At 36.9% G+C, this 25,624-nt stretch overlaps 1 protein-coding gene across 2 annotated transcripts in view; it reads right to left on the bottom strand.

The window, feature by feature from the left end:
- Positions 1 to 4,080: 4,080 nt before the first annotated feature.
- NXPH1 (neurexophilin 1) overlaps positions 4,081 to 25,624 on the bottom strand; it is a 280,036-nt gene continuing 258,492 nt past the window's right edge. For both annotated transcript variants that reach the window (XM_019729790.2, XM_074340770.1), the window contains one exon: positions 4,081 to 6,042. In XM_019729790.2, coding sequence (XP_019585349.1) covers positions 5,281 to 6,042 — 762 coding nt within the window. In that variant the 3' untranslated portion in view covers positions 4,081 to 5,280. The remainder of the gene's footprint in view (positions 6,043 to 25,624) is intronic.

Here is a 25,624-nt window from a genome sequence, read left to right as displayed (position 1 = left end):
TTGCATCTCTCTGTATGTTTATGTGTATCTAGATATGTGATATTTTTCTACCTCTGGATTGCCAAAAATTTGTAAAAAGGAGTTTTAAGGTCAAAAGCATATGGATGCAAAATTAGAATTTGGTTTTCTCTCTGTTAAGAGGACAGTTTTCTCAGATTATTGATGCATGGACTTTGTGGGCATAATGCTAAGTAAAATAAGTCAGACAAAGAAAGACAAATATATGATCTTAGTTATATGTGGAATCTAGAAACACACACACAAAAAAAACAATCTCATAGATACAGATAACAGATGTTGGGGGTTGTTCAAAATGGGTGATAGAAGTCAAAGGGTACAAACTTTTAGTTATACAATAAGTCACGGGAATGTAATGTCCAGTAAGGTGACTATAATTAATAGTACTGTATTGCATGTTTGAAAGTTGCTGAGAGTAAATCTTAAAAGTTCTCATCACAACAAAAAAGTTTGTAACTATGTATGGTGACGAAGTCAACTAGACTTATTGTGATGATGATTTTATAATATATATAAAATACTGAATCATTATTTTGTACGCCTGAAACTAATATTATGTCAATTATACTCAATTTAAAAAAGCTACGTGAAATATTTTCAACATGCTTAGGATACGTAATTTGACTATGCTTTCTACTGAAAACTTAGAAAATGCCAAAAAGAAATTAATTTTAATAAAAATTGTTTTCAGAAAATTGATGAAGTGAACTTTAGCAGTAACAGAAGCAATATTTTATTTGTAGTAAAATACTTATTTGGCAATAGTAGAATTCTAACAACTTGTTTTGCATTGTTTCTTTAAATAGTCACAATCTCAATGGCCAAATTTACTCCTATAAGTCAAGTAATTTGACCATCAGAGAACAGTGACATTCTAGTTGTCTCTTTGGAGGCCTGGCATGGAATTAGGAAATAGAAAGTCAGCACCTGCCAGATGAGTATGATGTGAACAGAACTTTAGCTGTTTGTTTAATTTGCTGGTTGGAATTTGGAAGAACTAACACTTGGCACCTTCGATTTACAGAAAGTCTGTAAATCTACATCCATCACTTATGGGATATTTAAAGTCATCCTCCAATCCATCAGTGATAAAAGACATCTTCCTACAAATGCAGAATTGTAAATATTTAAGCACTTTTGATCAGACGTGGAACACTTGCCCACTTCTTTGGCAATAGTAGTCTCCTAATTTTAGGCTGTTTCTCTAGAACTTTTATTCAAACAAACAAATTGAAACTAAAACTCTCCCATGAGATTTATGTTCTCATGAATTTCTTGTTCATCCTAGTAAAAAAGAAATAACTGTAAATTTGTTATTTATATTTCTGATAGAATTGGATGTAAAATTCAACGCTACACAACTATTTTTCATTAAGAAAGATTGTTTCCTTATGCCCCCAACCCCTGAAATCATTCTTTGATATGCATGGGACTCCTGAGAAAAGCTTAACTGGCAGTTTTTCAGGATCAATTCTGGCTGGTAAGATACTCAATTTTTGTCACCTACAAACTAGGTAAATAGTAATCACTTTTATGCAAATTAATGTTTTTTTACATTTTAATTGTTGAATTAATTAACTGGTATGCATTTTATTTAAATAAAATGAAAAGATAAATATGAAATAGATTGGTAATTGAATAAATATCAATAAATGTCTGAAAAAGGTATATCACTCAAGTCTTTCAAATGATAAACACAGTCATTTTGCTTCACAAGAATTTGCAAACACAGGAATTTGCTTCAAGCCATTACTTGGTATTCAAAGTTGACGGTGGAGACAGAAGCAAATTGCTTTTGCAAAGAGCTGTTTATATTGGTTACGTTGCTTCTTACATGTAAAGCAGTGGGGAACAGGTAAAAAAACGAACACTTTCTCAGGCTTCTCATGATTTCTTGTTTAATCTATTCTGTGCAAAAATATGGCTTACAGTTTATTGCTGAAATGTAGGAACCTGAATATTCCCAGTCCACAGTTTTAAATATAACAAGTATCTCAATTACTTGCAGAATAATAACTTCCAGAACTTGAGTACTGAACTGTAACAGTTATTACCCCTCCTACTCATGCAGAGAAATTCTCACAAGAGCCATGGACCCCCAAAATGCCCAGTTGAAACCATACCATGACAATTCATTTTTTAATCATAAATAGACAAACCAATAAAGCATAAGTTTTCTTCCTTGACGCAAGAACCTGCAATAATCATTTCTCCATAATTTCAATTTCACTATGTTTCTGAAAACAATAGGTGATGACAAACCCATGTTGGCATCAGATGCTATCTATTTCCACCTTGAAGTTTTTTTTCTTTATCTTAGCAAAGGTGTGAAATAATATTTGAGATTCTAGAGGAGATGATTTCTTTTGTGCAGTTTAAGTTTATTTCTTCAAAATAGCAAATGATTTTTCCATCATAATTAAAACTTAACTAGTTTGTTGAAGCAACAAGTTGGTCTAATAAAAATTTTTAATCTGAATCTTTGGACCTTCATATTCATCATCTTCCTTCACCCACTTCCTTGTCTAAAACAGGAAGACTTTACTGGATAAAAATAAATTTTCTTTTAATCAAAGCTCTTTATCATCCTGACTTTTCTATATTACAGATGGAGATGTTGATGATGTAGGAGTTTAGGATAAGTATGTACAGGCCCAGAAAAAGTCTTAAATGTGTAGATTTTTAAAAATTGAAAACTTTATTGGAAGTTTCCTGTTTCCGGTTTATTTTGTTTTTCTTCTAAAGGAAAACTATAGAAAAATAATTTGAATGTTATTTAGTTAGCTATGTTCTCTGTTTATAAACATTTAAAACCAACATGCCATGAGGAGGTTAGAGAGCAGGACCAGCAAGTGGAGACTGAAGCACATTTTCACATCATCTTGAACTTTGGATGACAAAAGGACAGATTAGACCACATAATAAAATTCATGGTCCACTAATTAAATTAGCCTAGAAAGATTGTTTTCCCCCTCCTCACTTATTCCCCTTTTGGCTAAGAGAAAACTAACTCTTACGTGATCTCTTTGACAAACAAACCCCAGAATAACAAGATTTATCTGTGGAAAATATGGCCAGCCGCTGGAACTCATGAAGCTCTTATTGCGTGTTGTGCCAGAGAGTCTGTTCCAACATTAGCTGCTAAATCCCATGGCAAATTAATTAATGCATTGATATAAATGGTTGTTTACGTATATTGGAGTATTTTGAGCAATGGACGTTTACCTGGAATGATGTGTCTTTGATTTGCTGTTGGAGGCTCTCTTTAGTCAAATCAGTTATTGAGTTCTCACTTTAGAACTCTGTGTTTTGTGTTCCCTGTAGTACGTCTATTATATTGTCTATATGAAAACATACTTATCCCTATGCAGTATGAAGGGAAGATGAGAATGGGTAGCCTTTATTTGGTTTCTTTAGTTGACCTTTGAAACTCTTTATATCCCTACCCCCAATTCATAACTTGAAAAATGTGTTACCTTACATAGTTCTTCTCGTTTATTTTACTGGGATTGTGTACAATAATTATTTTTCAAAAGAAAGCTTAATGTCCGTCAACAATGCTATATAGAGAAGTTGATCCCATTTGGTATACATAAATTGATCATTGAAGCCATCTACTGTTATTGTCATTTTTTTTTTCCAGTTGAGCTGAGTCACTATGGTAGAATCAGGAAAGTCAGCCACAATCTTCAGACGCATTGACTTGTTTTTAAAGAAAAAAAATTACTTTCCTCTCAATCCTCTGCTAAATAAAGACTTTTTACAGGAAAAAAACCAACAAGGTATAATTAATTTAGGACACCTCAATTATCTCCTTATGTTCATTGATTTTGGTATTCTTGAATAACTAGCATGACAATAAACCAAAAATGTGTGCAATGCTGTATGCCACAACTGTTTCCTAGACTTGTGATTGAAACTCCTAAATTATTTTGTCTGGGCAACTCATAGTAATTTAGACAGTTCTGTACAAATTTAGAAATATGAGATGCAAAACCAGGACTATATTCCAACACATTCTTCTTGTCAGAACCATTTAAATCACCATCTTACACAAGTACATAGTGAAACTCAACTTTAAGCATTTTATTTTTATGTACATTTCATTTTGTCCAGAAATAAAATATCTAAATACAGACAGACTGTAATGTTGTATATGTATAGTTTTCAACAATACTTGAGCTGAATAAATGCTTTGTACATTAAGTTTGTCTTTTTAATGGAGTTCACAGCTACATTGATAAAATGGTTCCTCTTATCCTTTTTTTTTTCTTTTTTAACCAATAACAAGCAGAGAGACAAGTACAAGTTAATATTAATAAGCAGCTCAAATAACACTTGGTTGAACTATGTACAATACAAACCATTCATACAAATGAAGACTAGGATATTGAATTTGTTACAATATGTGTAGTAAAGATAAGACAGACACTTACAACTTACACGGTGTCTGTCAGGCATTTCCCTTCTTATATAATGATCAGAACTTGTTTTAAGCAGCTTTAGCTGGTCTCAACATTACAGAAGTCCAATGGTTGGTGATGAAAGCTGTAATCCAATATCTGCCCACATGTAAATTCCAAATGTTTGCTCATCTTTACTGAGAACAGGCTCCCTCCACAGAAAAAAAGAGCCATCTTGTATCACCTTGAATGTGCCTATTGTATGCTGGAAAAAAGTTACTACACTTCGTCGTGTTCATAAAATAAAGAATACTGAGCTCTAAAGACATAGTTTTTCCATTTTAACAAGCATATACTCCTACAGTAGTATTTACCAGTACAGCTACTCCAAGCAGTAGGAATGCATGAGGGGGGATTATTGATTAGCATGTACTCAAGACTTTAAAAGAGATTTTACAACAGCAAGGGTTAGAAACCATTCACTGCCTAGTTAATCCTTTTGCTTCATAGAGTTTATCCTGAACCGTTATGAATCAGACAATGAAAGCCCTCTCAACAGGAATCATGACAGATGCAGGCGGAAATGTGTATGAGTGTGTGTTTGTGTGCATCTATATGTGAGAGCATGTCTTCAAGTGTGGCTTTAAAATCTGTGGTGATTTACAACTATACTGAGAAATGAAGCTGACCGGGCAGAAATTACATCAAATTGTTTTCCACTAGCATATGTGCAGCCAGTTGACGAGAGCAGCAGTGTAGACACATTCCAGGCAACAGATGTGACCTTCTTCTTTGAGGTAACAGCCCTGTCACATGACCTTTAATTCCTCAGGCTTCAGTCTCACCCCTGTGTTCATCCTCATCCAGAGGGGAAGTAAGGTGTGTCGCTGTGGTAGTTGTAGTCGGGGCACACTTTCTGTACTAGTTTATAATCTGTACTATAAAAGGAAATGTAAATACAGATCACCTTAAAGGGCTTGGAGCAGAGCCAGGACACGTGACTTTGGGTCTGCTCCTGGTAACAGGTTTTTGAAGGGTCATAGTTGCAGAGTGTGTTCTTGGTAGCCTTGTCAACCTTTTCATATTCAATGCGACAGTTAAAGGACTTGGAATCTTTGGCATCAATCACGGTTTGTTGTGCCAAGTCGAATTCCACGATTTTCGTAGGGGGCACCAAGCTGACAGATACATTCCCTTGACCAGTGGAATTATGCCTGAAATAAACACTAAATGTCCCATTGCCATGATCTACAATTTTGCCAGTGATCAACAGGTTTAGCTTCACTGTTTTGATGTTGGAATGAAAATCACCCCATCCGAACATTTTCTTAAACTTGCCCGTCTTAACAATGGGCCTTCTCTTGGCCCTGGGCCGAGGCTCTTGAAGGTCTGTGGAGTTCCTCAGCCAGTCCCAGAGGTCTTGCTCAGAATAAGGTTCTGGGGTGTCATATCGCAGGTCTAAATCTGTATCGTTTTCTTTGCCACGAAAAGTCTGTGACAGGAGTCGGCTGATAGACAAGTCTTTGCTGCTTTCTGTCCATATGTGCTTTAGTGTGGATTTGTTGCTTCCTGATTTTAGAAGTTCTGACTTTCCACCATTTGTTAAATTGGCGCATGTGACCTAAAAATGGAAGAGAAAAATGGCATTTACATCTCTGTACCTGAAAACACCCAACACACAGATCCAAGCTCTTTCAAATAGGCTTGGAATGAAATGATGACACTTCTTCTTGAAGTACTTTCAGCATCTGGACAATAGTTATTAATATGTAACAAAATACCATTTGTCACTTCTATTTTTACATGATAATGGGAGGGAAGAGGTGTAGGTGGACAAGAAAAAAACTACTAAACATGACCAAAAGACTATGTACAAATACTGACTTTGATGAGAGTGAAAGTCAACCTAACATGAATAAAGCAAACATAAATCAAACTAAAGTCATTTTTTTCTTAGCACCAAAATATGCACACCTTTAAAATACAATTTTACAATTAATTATTTTATTTTTCTACTTCAAAATTATAAGTTTTAAAACAGTATAATTCTCTCAAATATATTGACTGATATCCTAAAGATTTTGGGTGTCCATGCCATAATCCTTTTAGAATTTAGTTTTGCAAAGAGACTCTAGTATACTCTAACTGGTCAAAACAAAATAATATGTTTATTATCAAATATTGTAAGTAACAATTTGCATAAGATTTCATTTTTATCTTAAGGGATTAAAATGTGATCTAGGAAAAGGGACATGAATACATTTGAATAAAATGTCTTATAGATAATTGTCAATATAGAGAAGCATAAAACATGTGGTCAATGACAAGGAAATCACTTCAGGTTGGACAGTGAGAGTCATTCAGAAATCGTTCACCTGAGATGCCTGTCTTATCTTTCTTGGAAAGAATTAGATCCCCAATAGACCAGGGATGCAGAGGAACTCTAAATCGAACTGATTGACCAAACAGCCAAATCTGTACTTTCATAATTATACAAGCATCATCCTAATAGCAGCCCCTTTGTAAAGATACAAATACATATCCACAATGGCTTCATTGGCCTCAAGTTAAAGGAGTGACTTCTGTTCCTGATATGGAGGGCTCAAGGACCAGAGAGAACAGAGTCAAGGACTCACAGGAATCAAACAAGCCAAAAGAGAAAAATCCTCTAAGATGTGGACTGACTGTTCTAGGGTAAGGCTGCTGAAAAGAATCCCAGCTGCCCATTAAAAAGCCCAGTTTCACTTTAAACGTCTATCACCAGGCCCCTCCAGAACCAGTTCTGAGACCTGCCTCAAACAAGAGCCTGACTACCTACCACTCAGCAGCCTCACTGGCCTCTCTAGTCTCCTTCCAAACTGTTCTCAAAATGAGAGGTCATTCCTGGAGAGCTTTTTAAATTCAGGCCCACTAGGAATTAGAGATGCATTCTAGGGACCTCTCCATAGACTTAGCCACACAACCCTAGCCTGACAATAGCCTTTTACTCAGCCACTTTTACTAGAAGGACTCTATCCTAGCCCCTAGGCAGTAAGAGCATGACCTTTACAGCCAGCTTCCCTGGGATCTACACTCAGCCCTGCCACTTCCAAGCTGCATGCCCTTGGTCAAGTCATTTAACCTCCTTCTGCCTCAGTTTCTTGCACCTATAAACTGAGAGTAATAATAGTGCCTACCTCATAGGGTTGCTGCGAGGATTGAATGACCTAAGACATGTAAAACCTTCAGCGCAGTAGCGGGCACGTAGGAATGGCTCAACTAAATTTAGCTATTATTATGAAGCCCCAGCTGATATGTGAAGACAATTAGATAAAGAAGCCAACGAAATGGTATTCATGGAGGTCTGGCTGGATTATACAGCCAACATTCACAACCTACAGTGGATGGGTTTCTCCAAAGACATAAATGCAGGGGGCGTTGTAAGCTAGAACAAAGTCCCTTAGGTCTAATAATCTTATCTTTTCAAAAATGCCTTAGGATCAGTGAGCTCTTCACTATCACCTATGAGCTAGCAAATAGTCTCTTCACCGTCCAGTACAAACTGTGGCAATGTAAGTGAGAAATCCCACCTGGGAAAAAATACTAGCTAAAGTTGGTGTCTTCCCAGTAATGCTGAGCTTAAGAAACCCTGAAAATTTAGCCCCACATAAATGTATTGCATCTAAGAGAAAATAAGGTTTATCATGAGATTATGTCCCATGACTGCACCCTGAAAAACCAAGACTGAAACATTGGGTAGGCTAACACAAAAGCTCTATCATCTGTTTCAGGCTGCCAGCCTGGGTCCCGCTGCATCCGCTGTGATGCCTAAAGCAATAGCAATACCTTCACACAAAGATCCAAAGGCCATTGTACACAGAGGTTAATGTAGGAAAGACAAGCATGGCCAATGGAGAAACAAATGCTAGGGATGGGACGAGGCCCAGAAATAATGGACAGATTATGGTGGGGGTAGGGTCACACCTAAGGGAAGCACAAACCAGCCTCATACACAGTCACTCTTCGAACTTTTAAATGCATGACATAATAAAAACGAACAATCCCCCTCATGTGGAATCAAAGATGGCTATCAGATGGGCCACTGCTGATCTTGGGGCAAATTTTGGGAATTGCAAGAAGGTTGTCTTTGCTGTCAACATTCTTTTAGTTCGAGACACTCCCCTTTCACTTCTGCACAACCCTTGAATTTGCCTCTCCTCTTTTCTCCTGCACCCAAACTGTTTCCTGTTTATCAATTCCCTTCATGCCAAAACATCATTCCAGAAATGGATCACACTCAAGCAGTATGTGACTAATAATAGCAAAACGGTTGCTTTATCTAAATTCAGTTTGTTTTTTAACAAGAACTAAACATTAAGTTTTAAAGGGATGAAACTGAAAGAGAAATATTCTTTGGAGAAGGGGGTGATGCTTAGAAATATATACATTTTTCTTGAGGGTGAAAACGTGAAGTTTTCCACCTATCCTCTCTTCCTGATAATAAAGCCAGTCCTCTAGAGGACAACTTTTACTCTAATAGCAAAAGCATAATCCTTTGTATTTCCATAGTTAATATTATATCATTATAATTACAAAACTAATAGAAACAACAAAAGTTTCTTCTACAAATTTATCAAAGGAAGTGCATGTCAAAATATATTGTTTCTGTATAACACAGAGTAGCTATAATATAAAATTTAAAACAAACATTAATTGATAAGAACAGTACAGATCTTTGGTTTTGGAGTTTACTTTGTGTGCATTTTCTTTTTTTCCTTTGCTTTGTTTCAATGAAATCTAATTGATTGGTCAAACATCAAAATCTGCACTTAGCTAATTATATAAGCATTGTCTTCAACACAGCCTCTATATATATGCCCAAGTATAAAAGAAATTTAAAAAGTAAATGCATAGCCGATTCTTTCCTTTTTACTTGGAATTACGTAGTTTCCCATTCTTTGGGTGGCAAGAAGAATAAATGCCAGCATGCATTTGGTTTCAGCCTGATGCTTGTATCTCAGCATCAACACAGTTGATCGAGGAGAGGGGCTGTAATGAGATGCATCCATGGTGCACTGGCTCATGAAGCAGTAATGAAATTGTCCCAAAGAAGGAAGCGAGAGAGAATTAGAGTGCAATTTACCAGTGGCATATGGGGAGTGAAAGAAAAAACAAATGTGGAAGTGGGAGATATGATTTCAAGGAAAAAGAGCCAATATATTTAAAAGGATGCTAAGACCACACGACAGGGAGACAAACCTCTGATTTTCAGGTAGAATAGAAATTTTGTATAAATTATACTCTCCACAGCTGAAGTGATTATGAGTGTGAGCTCTGGATCCGAATCTGGACTGCAATCTTTAACAGCTGTAGGATGTGAGCAAGTTGCTTAACTTGTTTATGCTTCTGTTTCTCTCATCTAAAGAATAGGAGAATAATACCCACCCCGTTACAGAGCTGTTGTAAGAATTAAATAGGATACTCCATTTAAAGTACTATCACAGAAAGTACCTGGGATATGGTCAGTGTTCAAGATCAGTGTTCCAGAACCACCATCATTCTCTGTATCCCACTGGGTACTATTTTGTGTAAAGGAATTACTTATAATAGTTTGAGAGCAAAAAAAATTTTCTAAGAAAATATTTTTCTACCAAACCTAAAGTGTGCGTGCACGCGCGCACACACACACACACACACACACACACACAGCATATACTTTTGAAAGTGCTGCTGTGCCAACCCAAAAGAAAAAAAAATGACAAGTTGAGTAGAGAGTAAAACTTAACAAAGGACAAACATAAGTTCAGCTATTCAACTGTGTAACTACCAAATGCAGTGGATTTATTTGCCTTCGGTGGTATGATGTGCAAGGCTTCCATTAGTCCTGACCGTCAAGAAAACACTCTGGAACATCTCAGTTTGGCTACAAAATCAAAGCAGGTTTCAGCTGTAATCATTAACACTGTCTTGAGAATTCTTATTCTCTCTTCCCTTTCCTTTCACTTGGATTAGGAGAGGAGCAGGCGCAATGTCCAAAAGAGAGTATCAATCATAACAAACCAGGAAGAGTTCTTAGGAAAGTAGCCAGACCAGTTCAGTATAAACAATCCCAATTTATGTTGTTTTATTGATTCAATAACTATACAGTGAGACTCGGCTAATATTGCGTTAAATAATAGGACTACAAAAAGAAATGAGATATGGTCTTTGCCCTCAAGGAGTTCACAGTCTAATGAGAGAATCAACTAAGCAAATAAGTGTGTGGTGTGACCAACACTATGTACAACATTCTAGGAGGCAAAGTTAAAAGGTAGAGAAGATGGAGCGAAAGAGATAATCCTCAAATCTGAGACATCAAAGAGGTTTAGGGGTTCAACAGACAGAGGTTAGGCCAGAGGAGTTCTTCTAAGCATAAAGAACATACTGTGCAAAAGCACAGAGCTGAGCAGGACACATGAAACGTAAGAATGAAGAATTGCTCCTTATATACTTCTGAGGTAATGGAGAAATCAATAAATTTTGTTCTACTTTGTTTTTAAGTAAGTTACCCTGGCTCTAGAATCACTGATTGGGCTTTGAAAGGGAGATTGGTAAGGAGAAGACTTGAAGAAAGAATGACTCATTATATAACTAATTGCAATACTTTATTTGAGAAAGTAAGTGAGCCTGAACCAAGGCAGTGACAGAGAAAAAGAGAAAGAAAAAATGAATATAAGAGATATTTCAGAGGTAGGATTAACTCAACTTTAAGGTTTATTAGCTAAAAAGGAACATGAAAAAGTTAATTCGTGAGTGTGCCTACATCTGTAAGGAATACAGAAGTAATAAGTTACCTGGAAAATAAAATGAAATCTCATAGGGATGTTGAAGTTTGAAGTACCTGCTAGTCATTCTGATGATGCTCTTTAAAAGAACGCTTGTACGTTGGGTCTGAAAGTCTGGAGAAATGAGAGGTGGTGATGTTGGTTTTGTAGAATGAGCAGATGGCACTGTGAAGATAGGGCATGGTGATAGGGAAGAAGGCTGGTGATTTCTAAGAAATGTCAGTGCTTTGAGGACAAGCAGAAGAGGAGCCAGGCTAGGCAGAGACACAAGAGGATAACTTAAGGAAAATAATATTGTAGAAACCAAGGGAAAAAGAGAGGAGAAAAGGTGGGCATGGACAAGACTTAAATTCCAAGCAAAAATCTAATAGTTAAACACTTACAAAGAAGCCCCTTGACTTTAGAAATCTACCTTCTTAAAGCGTCTTTGGATAGTGGCAAAGAGATCCTGCAAGATGAGAAGGAAGAGCAACTAGCTTAATACCTATCCTCCCAGGGGCAATCAGGAATCATTCCCTTTCTCACTCTATTATATTGCTTTACGTCTTAAGAACTTTCATTTTTGAAACACATAAATATACACATAAAATCGAAATAGATTTTGAGCCCTATGGAGTAAACAACATCATTGCAAAAGAAAGCCTTATTCCCAGAACACCCTTTACCACTGATTTTCCAAACCAATCAAAAGACTTGCTTTTTAAATGTCACCTAAAGATCCTTTGATGTCAGTATGTCTGAGTGATTAACAGAAGTGGTGAGGACAATGGCATAAAGCTGAGTACAGAAGAAAAACCTGACAACTTCTAATTAACCCAATTCTTAAAAGGCAAAGCACTGTCCACCTTTTTCTACACTTAATAATAATTTTTATGGTAATAGAACAGTGAAAACACCAAATGTATTGTGTCTCCTAACTGAATATAATTTTCCATGTCAAAAGTAGCCAATGCCAATTTGAAAGGAGCTGGCTCAGCAGCTCAATGATACTGTTGCCACAAATTATGTGTTTATCTCATTGTTTTAGCAATACTGAGCATAATAGAGATTCTTAACATGATGAGGTGTATACATTTTAAAGTATATGTTTATTTTGAGACCATTGACAAATAGGAGTAAAGAGAAGGGTCATTTACTTTAACCATAAAGACAGGGGTTGGGTCTAACAGGAAGGGAGCCTGTCTGGGGCAGGAGCTGTGTGTAGCACTGGGGAGAAAAGATTGCTACTGGGTGGTGGGAACATAAGCACACAAAGAGTTGCCACACTGACCTAACTCCTTTATATGTTTTAGAGCCATACTTTCACATTGATTTTTCTAATATCTTTTTATTATAGGTTTATACTCATAACATAGATATGTTCACTTATAAAACATTGTTGAAAGACTCCACTTTGGAAAATACACCACTCCTCACCTTCACTGTCACCTCAGTTATGCTTTTGGCCTTATGAGATTTTATACAAAACTTACATTCCTTTACATATATTATCGCCAAACTAGAGGTGTCTCTAGATGCATGTGTACCTCTTTTTATGAAAGAGCAATAAGATGCCTTCTAATTTCTACCAACCTGCATGTTTCACTGCTGATCTATTATTGTTCAATATAAATAATCTCAAATTGCTTTGAAAATCCTGTATTTATTTCATCAACTGTATGAATACTTGAAGCCAAACAAAAATTTTAAACAACCTGATGCTTAAGTAATATCTCTCATCAGTGAATAACTAATCAACAAAATGGCCTTGCTCTATGATTACAACATAATTTTGGCAGTTTTATGATTCACTATGTTGAATATATGTTGCATACTATTAACTGCTACTAGTTAAGGGCACACTATATTCCAGACATTGCAATTAGTGTTTTACATATGGTTTTAATTTTCATTTAGAACACACACACATACACACACACACACACACACACACACACACACACACACACACAACTTTAAAGTCGGTGCTGTTTTCTTCTGCTTACTGATGGGGTTATTTAAGCTAAAAAAGAGCTTGTCAAAGTCCACAGCTGGTGACAGAGCTACTTCTTACTTACTCGATAGGGTGTGTCCTTTATTTCTAAGAAGCATTTAAATCATGCAATTCTACATTAATACACACTTATCAAAACATTATAGGATTTATGAAGCAGAAAGTAAGAATCTGTCTTTACCATCAATCCCTGCTCTCTTGCAATTCTACTTCTCTCCCCAGAGGTAAAGAGCTGTCAAAACTTTGGTGGATGTTGTTCCTAAATATTTTCAGTACTTTTTCATATATAAACATTTTATATATATAGTGACATATTTTATGAATTGCACTTTATATTTTTCCAATCAACAAAATATCTCAGTACCTTCAGGTATATCATCTTTACTCAATGGAAATATACAATTCTGTATTATAAAGGTGCCATACTTCTGTCTGTGTAATTTTATGATAGATCTTTAATCATTACATTGTTTCACAGCCAGATTACCTACAGTTAACTTTTAACCTTGATTCCATTGTTTTTTCTGGCCATTGTTGTTTCAGATACCTCACTCCCTCCTCTCCTGAGTTAGCTTATTTTTATGGGTCTATAGATTTGTGTGATTCTTTTAGAAAGAGTTCATAGGAGATACACTATCTGAGTTGTTCATGCCTAAAAATGTCTATACTGGCCATAAGCGTACACTGGGTATAATATTGATTCATCCTTTAATACATTCTGTTCTATTTTTCTGTCTCCAAAAATGTTAGGATTTCCTTTATTTCAGGCATTGTGAAATCTCACAAGGTGGGCTACATGGGCATATATTTCTCCAGCCCCTTTCTTAACGAATGTAAAGAAAAGCACACAGATATACCTAGGCATGTTAGGCTCTTTGTCATAAAGTTCCCCCAAGAGGACTATAAACTCCTTCAAGGATATTCTTTCCATATTATGCCATTTTATAACTTGGGAGAGGGAGTAGCTAGCATAGAATGTGCATTCAGTAAATTGCCTATATGGTTTATATTCTTACCATAACTATTTCAGTAGTGAAGGTCCATTGATTCTTTAGTCACAATCAAGATTTGGGGGGATGGGGGGCATGTGGCCCTCAGAGATTTCTCTCTTACAAGTTTAGATGCTGCACTTCATTGACAATACCTGGAGTGTCAATATTATGTATACGAAGCCAGAGGAAATGGGTTAGTGTTTTAATACATCAAAAATACCTCATTTCCTTCTGCTTCAAAGCAATGCTCCAGGAGCAGCTCTGCTGCATTAACAATGAAAAAGCAGAAATGAAACTCCCACCTCTCCCTTAACCCCGTAGGTGCTGGAAGGCTGTATTGCATAGAAACTAAGAAAATGGGTGATGCCATTAGAGATCACAGGGCTAAATCCAAAATCTGCTACTCTACCACTAATAACCACTTACAGCCACGTTTTCTACAGCTAGACAGTAAAGATGATACCTCACTCATTGAGTTTTCATGAAGATAAACTAAAAGACTTTATATGTAGCACATATAAAAATATGGAAATGGTACGAGTTCAACACATACTTAGCTAGGTTATGAAACCCTGAAACAAAACAAAAAAAGAAAAGAAAAGAAAAGGCTTTCAGAATGCACACTGCTATTCTATTCCTGTTTTCTGACTGGTGACATTACATCTACTCAGACGGTCCAAAAAACTGAGATGGAAATTAGTATAATTGTAACAACTCTGAGGTCATCTTTAGCGGTACGTAGTGACCATCTTTAGGGGTAGGTGATAAGGAGAGCACACGTAACTATGTTACAATTTAGTATTGGCAAGTGTGGACAATAATTTATCTCTAACATAACAACTTTAAGAGAAGACATTCTGATCACCCTGGACATTCCATGTCATCCCCAAGAAGAAGAAACATGGTATGTTTCTACCAATTTGAAGACTCCTCCAATGGCTAAGACTTGTAGGTATTTACCCAATGTGCTCTCACAATCCTATGAAGGATGGCGCACTTCTGACATAGAATACTAATGGTTCCCTATGTTATTATATTGGAGAGTGATCCAGAGTCATGGGCAACTGAGCTCCTCGCAAGTTTCTATAACCATAATAATTAGCTTTCCCTTTGATTCCTTTTCCCGTAGGTACTCTTATGAAAATTGTCTTGAAAATGTTCTTGGTTTTTTAACCACAGGGGAAAAAGTATGCCTTGTGAAGAGCCATGAGTTATTGTTTCTGTTACAAAGAAATAGAACTTTTCAGCCTATGAAAATACTGTACCCTTTCTTATGCTCATTTTGTAAGCATATAAATATACACATAATGTTTAATATAGAGAGATATTAATATTAATGAGAAATTAAGAATTATTATTCCACATAGCCCCAGTTAATCCAGTCTCTCAAAACATAATTACAAATTACCCAGGTTTGCATTACAAACGTTGCTTCTTTTGTTAGCATTTTATATTACTTCAACTTAAAATGTACAAGAAGGATCTCATATGAGGGCCCCAGGGTACATGGTTATAACAACGAATAAAACGCTTAAAATAACATGTTGAAAGACTATTTCTTAGATAAAATAAAGCCACATCAGCCTCATTTTTTAAATTGCCCATAAAGAGATTTGAATTTGTCAGTAATTCCAGGTATCTTAAAGAAAAAGAGAAATAGTGAATACATAGGAAGTGCTAGGTTAGATCCAGAGTCTTTCTACCTGAATTACAGGTCAATATGAGTGATTGTCCATAATAAGGCTTGCTATGTAGATGCTGATGGAAGTTTATAGCCTTATAGTCAAACAAAACACATACCTTTTTAGAATGGCCTAAATGAGGAAAGACTGACTCACCTTCCAACCTTATCTTCAGCAACCTATATGAACATATGTTCTCCCACATAACAATGGTATATGAGAACATACTGAGTAGTAATAATAGTACACCTTATCCAATAGGAGCTCAAATTCCTGAGGAAATAATGACTGAAAATTTTTGAGACAGTATACTTAACACACTCTGGTTACCCAGTGGTTGATCTAGAAACCTTTCAATAGACAATGGAAGAAATCATATAAATGAAGCAATAGAGACTAGTTGTAGGGGAATGTCATCCCTGTGACATTTAGATCCCAATTTAGTTCAAAAATTCTTCTAGGATCTTTTTTCTATCAGGCTATATAATGCATGAACACTGCTCCCAGGGCGGAGTAGATAAGCCAGTCAACCCAGAAATACAAAAAGGAGCAAAGATCCTGGAAACATCATTCTTCCATACTCCTGTAAAAGTCCCATGGACTGGGAATTTCCAATTTCCTGAAGTGCAACAAGTCCAATATTCTGAGGAGAAACAAAATCTAGCACAGCGAATGGACCCCTCATTCTTTTATCAGAGGTTAGTGATGCTAGAGTTTGAGTTATGACATTGAGTACATATGTGCTTTTGAATCATGCCTTGGCCAAAATAAGATGTGATAAAAAGCCCCTGAAGCCTCGAGCACCAGGCCCCCCATGGCTCTTAAGTATAGGTAGCTCAGGGAAGACACAATTTATGCCCTGCAGGAACTCCAAAGGTCACTCTGTCCTTGAGGAAGCAAGTCCAATGAAAGCTCTTAAACCAACTTGTTCTTTACTAATGCCCCTCCCCTAAGGAGATTAGCACCTATTCTTTGACCTTCTGTTTTTCCCTTGCAAGATTCCTAGCACTGGGTAAACACACTCTGTCCTCCACAGATTTCTTCCGGTGGCTGCCAGCTTTGGAACCAGGTGTACCTGCTGTCCATTAGTCTGGGATAGATTTCACTTTGGTCTTGATCCACCCTTCTCCTCTATTCCTAGTTTCTTAAAGCATGGCAGGTGGACTCTCATACCAAAGAGCCAAATGCCAAAGAAAAAGGAGGTTTAGGCAGAGAGGTCTTGTAAACAAGCAAAAAGATGGCTTCTGGATTTCGGTGCTTTAAGTTGGTCAGATACAAAACTAAGTGGTATGCTTAGAATCCAAAAACAGAAAGACTTCTCTTTTTGTTACCAAGGGAATTAAGTAAACAATTTCACTAAATCAAAGAAGGATGTTCACCCAAATATTACAATATGGGAGATGGGTCATGAAGGAAATGAAGTAAACAGCCCCCAAATGACTGAAGATGCTATAAGAGAAGTCACAAGACAGGCTGGATGAAACTGTCTGTGTAGTCAGAGCGCTGAGATCCCCTGGGTCTTTAACGTACTTTAAAACAACTTATCACAGTATTAGTTTATACTGCTGTGAACACTGTGGATAGAAGCTATTGCAGGAGAACTGAGGGAAGCACAGGTTGTTAAGGTAGAATTTCCTCCCCTGGTGTGTTTCTACACTCCCTCATTTGCAAACTCTGAGAGGTAGTTTAATTTTAATTACCCTTTGCAAAAGAGTCGGGTAATACCTCGGCTGCCACTAGAGGGCACAACTAGGACATCTGACTGCTGTCTCTATTCGTGGTCTGAAGTCAGAATTGAATCACTAAGGGCCCGGCCAGCTCTTTGAAAACAGCAGATGGACCAGCAAGCTTTGTGGTAACCGACGCCGCTCACTGATGTAGCTCCTGAGAGTCATCTCTTCTCTGGACGGCAGAGGCCAGGAAGAAGCTGCTGTTGATCAAGGAACTGCAACGGAAGTCATTACCGACGGAAGAAGTTGTTGCGAGCCTTTGATTCCTGACTGAGGAGGTGTTCAGGGACAAGGCATTTATATTTATGAATTTAGAAAATAGTCTAGGTCAATGCTACATATTTCTTCATCTCCGGCCTCATCTTGGCTACTCTTCTTTTCGGCCTCCAAATTCTGATCACATCAGACTTTTTTACGTGTTGTCTCTCTTCCAACTTCAGGACTTTGCACAGGACACGTCCCCATCCTGGAATGCTTTCTACCATTCCCATTTGCTTAGTTAATACCTACTCATTCTCTGGCCCAGCTTAAACTGCATTTTACAGGAATCATTGATCCTCTCAGAGCACACTGTACTACATATTTGTTTATAAAACTACTACTATTATCTCCATCTCAATCTGCCTATTTATTTACCATCTATATTCTTTTCTCGAAACTGTAATCTCCATGGGAAAGCCATCCAATACTTGGGCCACTATTTTTTTTTTTTTTTTTTTTTTACTACATTTTATAAAATGCCACTTTCTAAGTAGGTGCTCTACAAATACTGGTTGAACACATGCATGTTTGAATGGAGTGCCTGCCCACACATAATAATGGCCCTTTGCAGATGAGCTTGACCCATCCACAGATTAACAGCTCATTTTTTCACATAGATAAAAGTGCTTATATTGTAAGCCTTCGTGGAGGCTTTGTATACTTTTGTAAACATGCACAGTGATGCAAGAGAAAAGGTGATAGTTTTCTAGGAAAGTACAAGTGGTGGCCGCAGGCCATTATAATCAGTCAGGAAGGTTATATCAAATCTAGAAATAAATGAATTTTCATTCCAATAAAAGTGAAACGTGAATAAGAAAAAAAATGTCTAGATGAAAATAACTGTAGTTTGCAGGCTTGACAAACATCAGAAAAGCTTAATGAAACAATGAGTGTGGCCTCTTGGGTGGCAAAAAAGTTAGTACCATCCTCTGGTTTTAATTTCTTGAATTTCCAGAAATTTGACCTTTAGACAATAATGGGGGGAAAAATGCTTATGGGATTCTAAAAACAGGTTTCTTCAACAAGAGACTGCCAGACTTTCTGGGGGCATTTTCTTTGAACTATTCAAGTGGACATTTGTATAGACAAGTAATAATTGCTTTGAAACAGGCAGTTAGGCATGTGTTAGCCTATTTCGTTGTATAAACGCCCATTTGCTTGGAAAATGCAGTGGGATTTTATAAATGTGAAGCAATACAACCAGTTTTATGGATGTGTTTGCAAAGGCTCAGAATTGAGCTGTAAAAGTATCCATTAACAGTACAAATTTAAATTTTACTAAAAATATGAGTCTTATAGGCATTTTTGTTGTTACTCTAGAGTGAAATAGTGTAAATAAACACAGTATGACTGTGACATTTCTGCTTTGTGGCTGTATAGAGAAAATCCATGACTGTTTAGAGTTAGAATCACAAAACATCTGAAGCTAAAAAGGACCTTGGAAATTATTTTATATCTTAGCTTACTAAGTTATAAAATAATGGGTCTCTTGAGTCTCATGGAGCTCAAGTAATTCACCTAAAGTTCCCAAGATGGTTAGGGGCAGAGTGAAAACTGTAGTGAAAGTTTCCTGGCATCCAGTCCACTCTTCTTGTGTTCTGAAGTTCCCTTTTAATGAGAACAGATACTTTATATCTACTTCAGAGTTTACTGAAGCTTTGGAAATCAGGGTGGCAACTTCAAAATAAGAAACTGTCTTATCTTTGTTAGTGTCTTTTAATTTTGTGGAAGGAAGGAATATGGACATTTGGCATCATTTGCCAACTCTAAAATAAAGGCACTAATTTAGCACATCACAGTTACAGCTTGGGGTCCCTTGGTTTGACTGTGTACACAACCCTGTACTAAGATCTTCCAAGACTTAAATCTGATCAGTGACTATTCTGAGGGATGAGAGAATCAAAATGAGGGAACCATTGTCACGGATGTTCGGGTAAGCACATTCTAACACAGGGAATTATTCTTCAGTCTCTGAAAGAAAACGTGCTTTATATTTGTTTCCAAAAGACTTGTTATTTCCTATTTTCAGAAGACTTATTTTTTTAAATTTTGATGTTATCTGAATATATTTTTGTGATTGTTCCAGTTTTATTAATGTATTACTTTTATTTTTCAATTACAGTTGACATGCAATATTCTATTAATTTCAGGTGTGCAACATAGTGATTAGACATTTATATAACTTACAAAGTTATCAACCTAGTAAATCTAGTACCCATCTGACACCATATACAGTTATTACAATATCATTGACTATATTCCTTGTGCTGTACTTTACATCCCCACAACTACTTTGTAACTACCAACTTATGCTTCTTAATCCCTTCCCCTTTTTCACGCATCCCACAAACACCTCCCATCTGGCTACCATCAAAATGTTCTCTGTATCTACCAGTTTGTTTCTCTGTTGTTTGTACCTTTATCTCATTCTTTAGATTCCACATATAAGTGAAATCATATGGCATTTGTCCTTCTCTGTCTGACTTACTCCACTCAGCACGATACCCTCTAGGTCCATTCATGTTGCTGCAGATGGCAAGATTTCATTCTTTTTTATCATTAAGTAACATTCCATTGTACCTATGTACCACCTCTTCTTTATCCATTCAACTATTGCTGGACACGCAGGTCGCCTCCATATCGTGGCTATTGTAAATAATGCTGCAAAGAACAGATGGCTGCACAATGTCCCTTCGAAGTAGGGTTTCTTAGGATAAATACCCAGAAGTGGGATTACTTTGTTCTTCTTTGTCTCTTGTTATAGCCTTTGTTTGAGGTCTGTTTTGTCTAGTATAAGTATTTCTACTTCATCTTTTTTTTTTTTTTTTCATTTTCAAGAAATATCTTTTTTCCCATTTCTTTTCTTTCAGTCTTTGTGTGTCTTTTGATCTGAAGTGAGTCTCTTGTAGACAGCATATATAGGGTTTTGTTTTCTTATCCATTCAGCCTTCCTATGTCTTTTGTTTGGAGCATTTAATACCTTTATATTGAAAGTAATTGTTGATAGATATGTAGTTATTGCCATTTTATTATTCATATTTTTAATCTTTTCTTCTTCTTTTTCTTAAAGAAGTCCCTTAACATTTCTTGTAATACTGGTTTAGTGGTTATGAACTCCGTTAGCTTTTTCATGTCTGGGAAGCTCTTTATCTCTCCTTCAATTGTAAACAATAGTTTTGTTGGATAGACTAATCTTGGTTGTAGGTCCTTGCTTTTCATGACTTTCAATATTTCCTGCCAATCTCTTCTGGCCTGCAAAATGTCTGTTGAGAAATCACCTGACAGTCTTATGGGAGCTCCCTGGTAGGTAACTAACTGCCTTTCCTTTCTCTTTCTGCTTTTAATGTTCTTTCATTGTTTTTAAACTTTGGCATTTTAATTATGATGTATCTTGGTGTGGGCCTCTTTAGGTTCATCTTGTTTGGGACTCTCTGTGCTTCCTGGGCTTCTATGTCTGCTTCTTTTGCCTGGTTAGGGAACTCTTTCATCATTATTTCTTCAAGTAGGTTTTCAATTCCTTGCTCTCTCTTTTCTCCCTATGAGGTGAATGCTGGTACACTTGATGTTGTCCCATAGGCCCCTTAAACTATCCTGATATTTTTGGATTCTTTTCTCTTTTTGCTGTTCTGATTTCTGCTACCTTATCTTCCAAATTGCTCATTCAAACCTCTGCTTTATGTTATCTACTGTTGATTCCCTTTAATGTATTCTTCATTTCAGTGATTGTATTCTTCACTTCTGACTTGTTATTTTCTATGGTTTCTATATCCTTTTTTATGTTTGCTATTTCTTTGTTGAAGTTCTTACTAAGTTCCTTGAGCATCCTTATAACCTGTGTTTTGAACTGTGTATCTGGTAGGTTGCTTGCCTCCATTTTGTTCAGTTCTTTTTCTGGAACTTTGTTCTATTCTTTCATTTGGGACATGTTTCTTTGTCTCCCCATTTTGGTTTCCTCCTTGTGTTTCTTTTTATGTGTTAGGTAGAGCTGTATGTCTCCTGGTCTTTATAGAGTGCCCTTATGTAGTAGGTGTGCTGTGGGGCTCAGTGGCACAGTCTCCCTGGTCACCTGAGCCAGGTGCTCCAGGTGTGTCTCTTGTGTGGGTTTAGTGTGCCCTCCTTTTGTAGTTGAGCCTTGGTTACAGTTTGCATGTCAATGGGAGGGATTGACCCTCAGGCTGACTGGTTTTCAGGACTGGCCATGACTACAGTGGAGGAACTATTGTGCAGGGGCTGACTCTATGGAGCAGGATTCACTTTAGCAGAGCTCTGGTGCCTGCCCAGTCTGCCCTTTGAAGGTGTCATCTGTGGAGGTGGCCTGGTGGTGCTCTGATGTGGTTCAAAGCTGAGTAATGGGTCTTCTGGCCCACAGGACCTCCTGGGAGGGGCCTCACCTCAGGCCAAGTTTAGCCTCCACCTGTGCTCTGGCTCGATCTAGGTGATATGAGCCACAGAGTGATCCTTAGATGTTTTCCACATGCCGGGTGCCTCAAGAGGCCAAGCTGTGAATCAAGGCCAGCTGCCAGTAGTACTGGTCTTGAAGCTACTTGGCAAGACATATGGAGCACACCAAGGCCAGATGTTTCTTGTTTGGGGTTTGTGAGCCTTTGAGAGGTTTTAGGAGAGTAAGCAGCTTAAGCCAAGACAGGCCATTTGTCGGAAAAGACAATAGAAGTGACTTGGGTGGGCCTGAAAGGTTGGAGAGACAGGGTCTCAGGGAATAACCAGGGCAGATCAAATGTTGTTAGCAAGATTAATGGAGACACAGGTATGGTGGCTGCCTCCATCTACATGCTGCATGAAACAGTGGAGAGCTCAACAAAAGAACAATGGCTTCTGCCAGCACTTCTGTCTGCAAGAAAGCGGCCCCTCCAGCCCTCACTCTGAAGCCAGACAATTCTGTTCCTCCCCATAAGTCCCTGGTGCCTTTCAAGCTGCTGTGCCAGTGCTGGAGCACAAAGTGAGTGAGTCCATTAGTGAGTAAATCCATGTGCTGATCCTTTAAGAGAAGCACCTGGGACTCCAGCCACCCTCTGTCTCACTCAGCCACAATCTCTGCTGGTTTTTATGGCCAGAAGTTATGGGGACTTTTCTTTCCAGTACTGGAACTCTGGGCTGGAAAGCCTGGTATGGGACTAGGACCCCTTGCTCCTCAGGAGGGACCTCTGCAACTGATATATCCTCCTGATTTTTAAATGGTCACATGTGGTGTGGGACAGCCCATGTGGTATATCTGTTCCTCCAGTACTGAGGTGGTTTCTTTTGTATGTCCTGATTTATAAGACTTCTGTTCGGTTAGACTAGACTTCAGGTGATTCTCTGTGATGGTTTTTCTGTAGTTTAGTTGTAATTTTGAGGTGGTTGTGAGAGGATACAAGCACAGCATTTACTTATGCTGCCATCTTAACGAAATTTTCTCAGAAGACTTATTTAAAAAAAAAAAAAAAAGAAGTTGGAGCAAAAGTGTCAGATTCTCTCTTCTATAAATCTATCAGCAAGCATTTGTTAAGTAACTGTGATTTTTAATTTTTTTCAAAAATTACCTCAAGGAAGTTATTTTACTCACTTCAAATCCATCTGTATATTGGTTCACTCCAGATAACTCAGTACTGTTTTACTCTCTAATGGAAAAAGGTCCTAGAATTTTGGAGCCATCTTCCTGCTATAAGCCTCGAAAACCAGTGATTCTCAGAAGAAAGTGGTAAAGTAAAATCAGGGTAAGTGATCTGCAATATATGCTGAGAATTATGTCAGCATTGACAATGGGGGTGTTGAAATGTGTACAGTATTAAACAGCATATTCCAATGCTATCTATTGTCCCAATAATACCCTTTATACTAATTTTTCTCGTTCAGGATCTAATCCAGTGTCATGCATTACATTTAGTTGTTGTGACCCTTCTCACCAGCCTTTCTTTCTGTTTTTTTGTCCTTTCATATTTTTGTAAAATGAAAAGATTATAGACTAGTTAATTTGTAAAATGTTCCTCAATTTGAGTTTGTCTAAGGTGCCCCAAAAATCATTTTATAGTAAAGTTCTACAACTTTTTATTGACAAAGATGATAGTGGGGAAAGCAATGCTTTGATTAGTTGGAGAGAGAAAAATATTGTACTATGTTAGGTAATAGCCCTGTAAGTCATTTAGACTATTTAATATAATTTTACATGTAATTAATCTGCATTATATATAATTGTTTTACTATTTTTGAGAATAAACTCATTACATTTTGTTACTTTGTGGCCTCTTTCATTTCACATTTTGTTTAAATGAAGCTCATGTTTTCTTTAAAAATTATTTCCTGAATTCACTAAACTTATCATTCTGAGGCTGACATTTTTTTTTTTATCAGAAGGATTTTTAAATAATATTTGCATAGTGTTTTATTATTTCCATCATATATTACCATGTTATATTATATTAACATATAAAATATATTATGTTATTTCCATCATATATTAACATGTTATGTTGACTTGATCTCCAACAACCTTTTTGGGATGTAGATAATGATGATAACCCAGTGATAGATTGGAGAAAATTAAGGCTCATTGGCAAAGAGATTTCCTTAGAATCACACATTCAGGAAGTAACATTCAGATTCTGACTGCAAATCCCAGACTGCAAAGCTGACTGCAAACAACCAGAAAGGTGGTTGTTTGTCTATTGCTATTTAGCAAGAGTATCATGGTGATTCAATTTCTTAATGGACAGGAGCCAACTGACCTTGAATAAATAGAGGTATATTCATGCTTCAACCATGGATATAGAACTTCAAGTTCAACTATAACTTAAATAGTCATTCCCCCAAAAGAGCTGACCAGCATATCACACAATTCATAATGTACCAAGTGCTCAGGTATACAAACACTCAACTATATATCCAGCAGGTGTTCCATGGCCAAATGACAATTAATTTCAACGTCATAACCTCTGAAATCTCAACTTTCTCATTATAAATTAGAGATTGTAATCCTTGGCCCAGGATTATTTTGAGAATTAGAGACAATATATATGAATGCTTCTTCTCAAGGGATGGTAGATGTTAATAATATTTGCTTTAATTTGATTTATTTTTACTCATCAAGATGGCTATATCTATCCATGTAGTTAACTTTGTATGAAATAATTTAATTTCCATAATTTAAATTCATGTAGAAAAAAAGTGCATGTTTTAAGTATCTTGGCATAGTGGTAAGAACATGGACTCAGGAGGGAGACCACAGGTTCACATCCCCGCTCCAAGATAGATGCCTTTGTCCATGGGAATTGCCTAAATGATAACTTTCCAAGTCAACCTGGCAACCAGAGAACTTTTACCTTTTTGAAATTGTAATTTCCCAAATGTAACATGATTTCACTAATAATCCTAGTTTCAGAATATGAAATTACTACTTTACAGAGAAACCTGATTCAAACTATAGATTTTTGTATTTGTTTTCTTTCTTTCTTTCTTTCTTTTTTAAAAAATGACACAGGAGAGAGAAATACCACCCATGTCCCCATCAGAGTTGTATTACCCACGCCATGACATTTTTTATCTATTCTTTACAGAGAATCCCATTAGAGTTTCAGAGAAACCTTTATTTTCTATTATGTCAACAATACCTTTGCTGGCCTAGAGCCATCATCAGCTTTCAGGCACTGAACCATGAAGCAATATCTCTGTAACTAGGCCAAATAGGCCATGACCTGACAGGCTATAAAGTGGTCATTATCTCCTATTAAATCTGAAATCTGTGCTTT

This window comes from Rhinolophus sinicus, linkage group LG09, assembly GCF_036562045.2.
Source record: "Rhinolophus sinicus isolate RSC01 linkage group LG09, ASM3656204v1, whole genome shotgun sequence".
Lineage (NCBI taxonomy): Eukaryota > Metazoa > Chordata > Mammalia > Chiroptera > Rhinolophidae > Rhinolophus > Rhinolophus sinicus.
The sequence above is the reverse complement of the archived record's forward strand: the minus strand, read 5'-3'. Positions and strand labels throughout refer to the sequence as shown.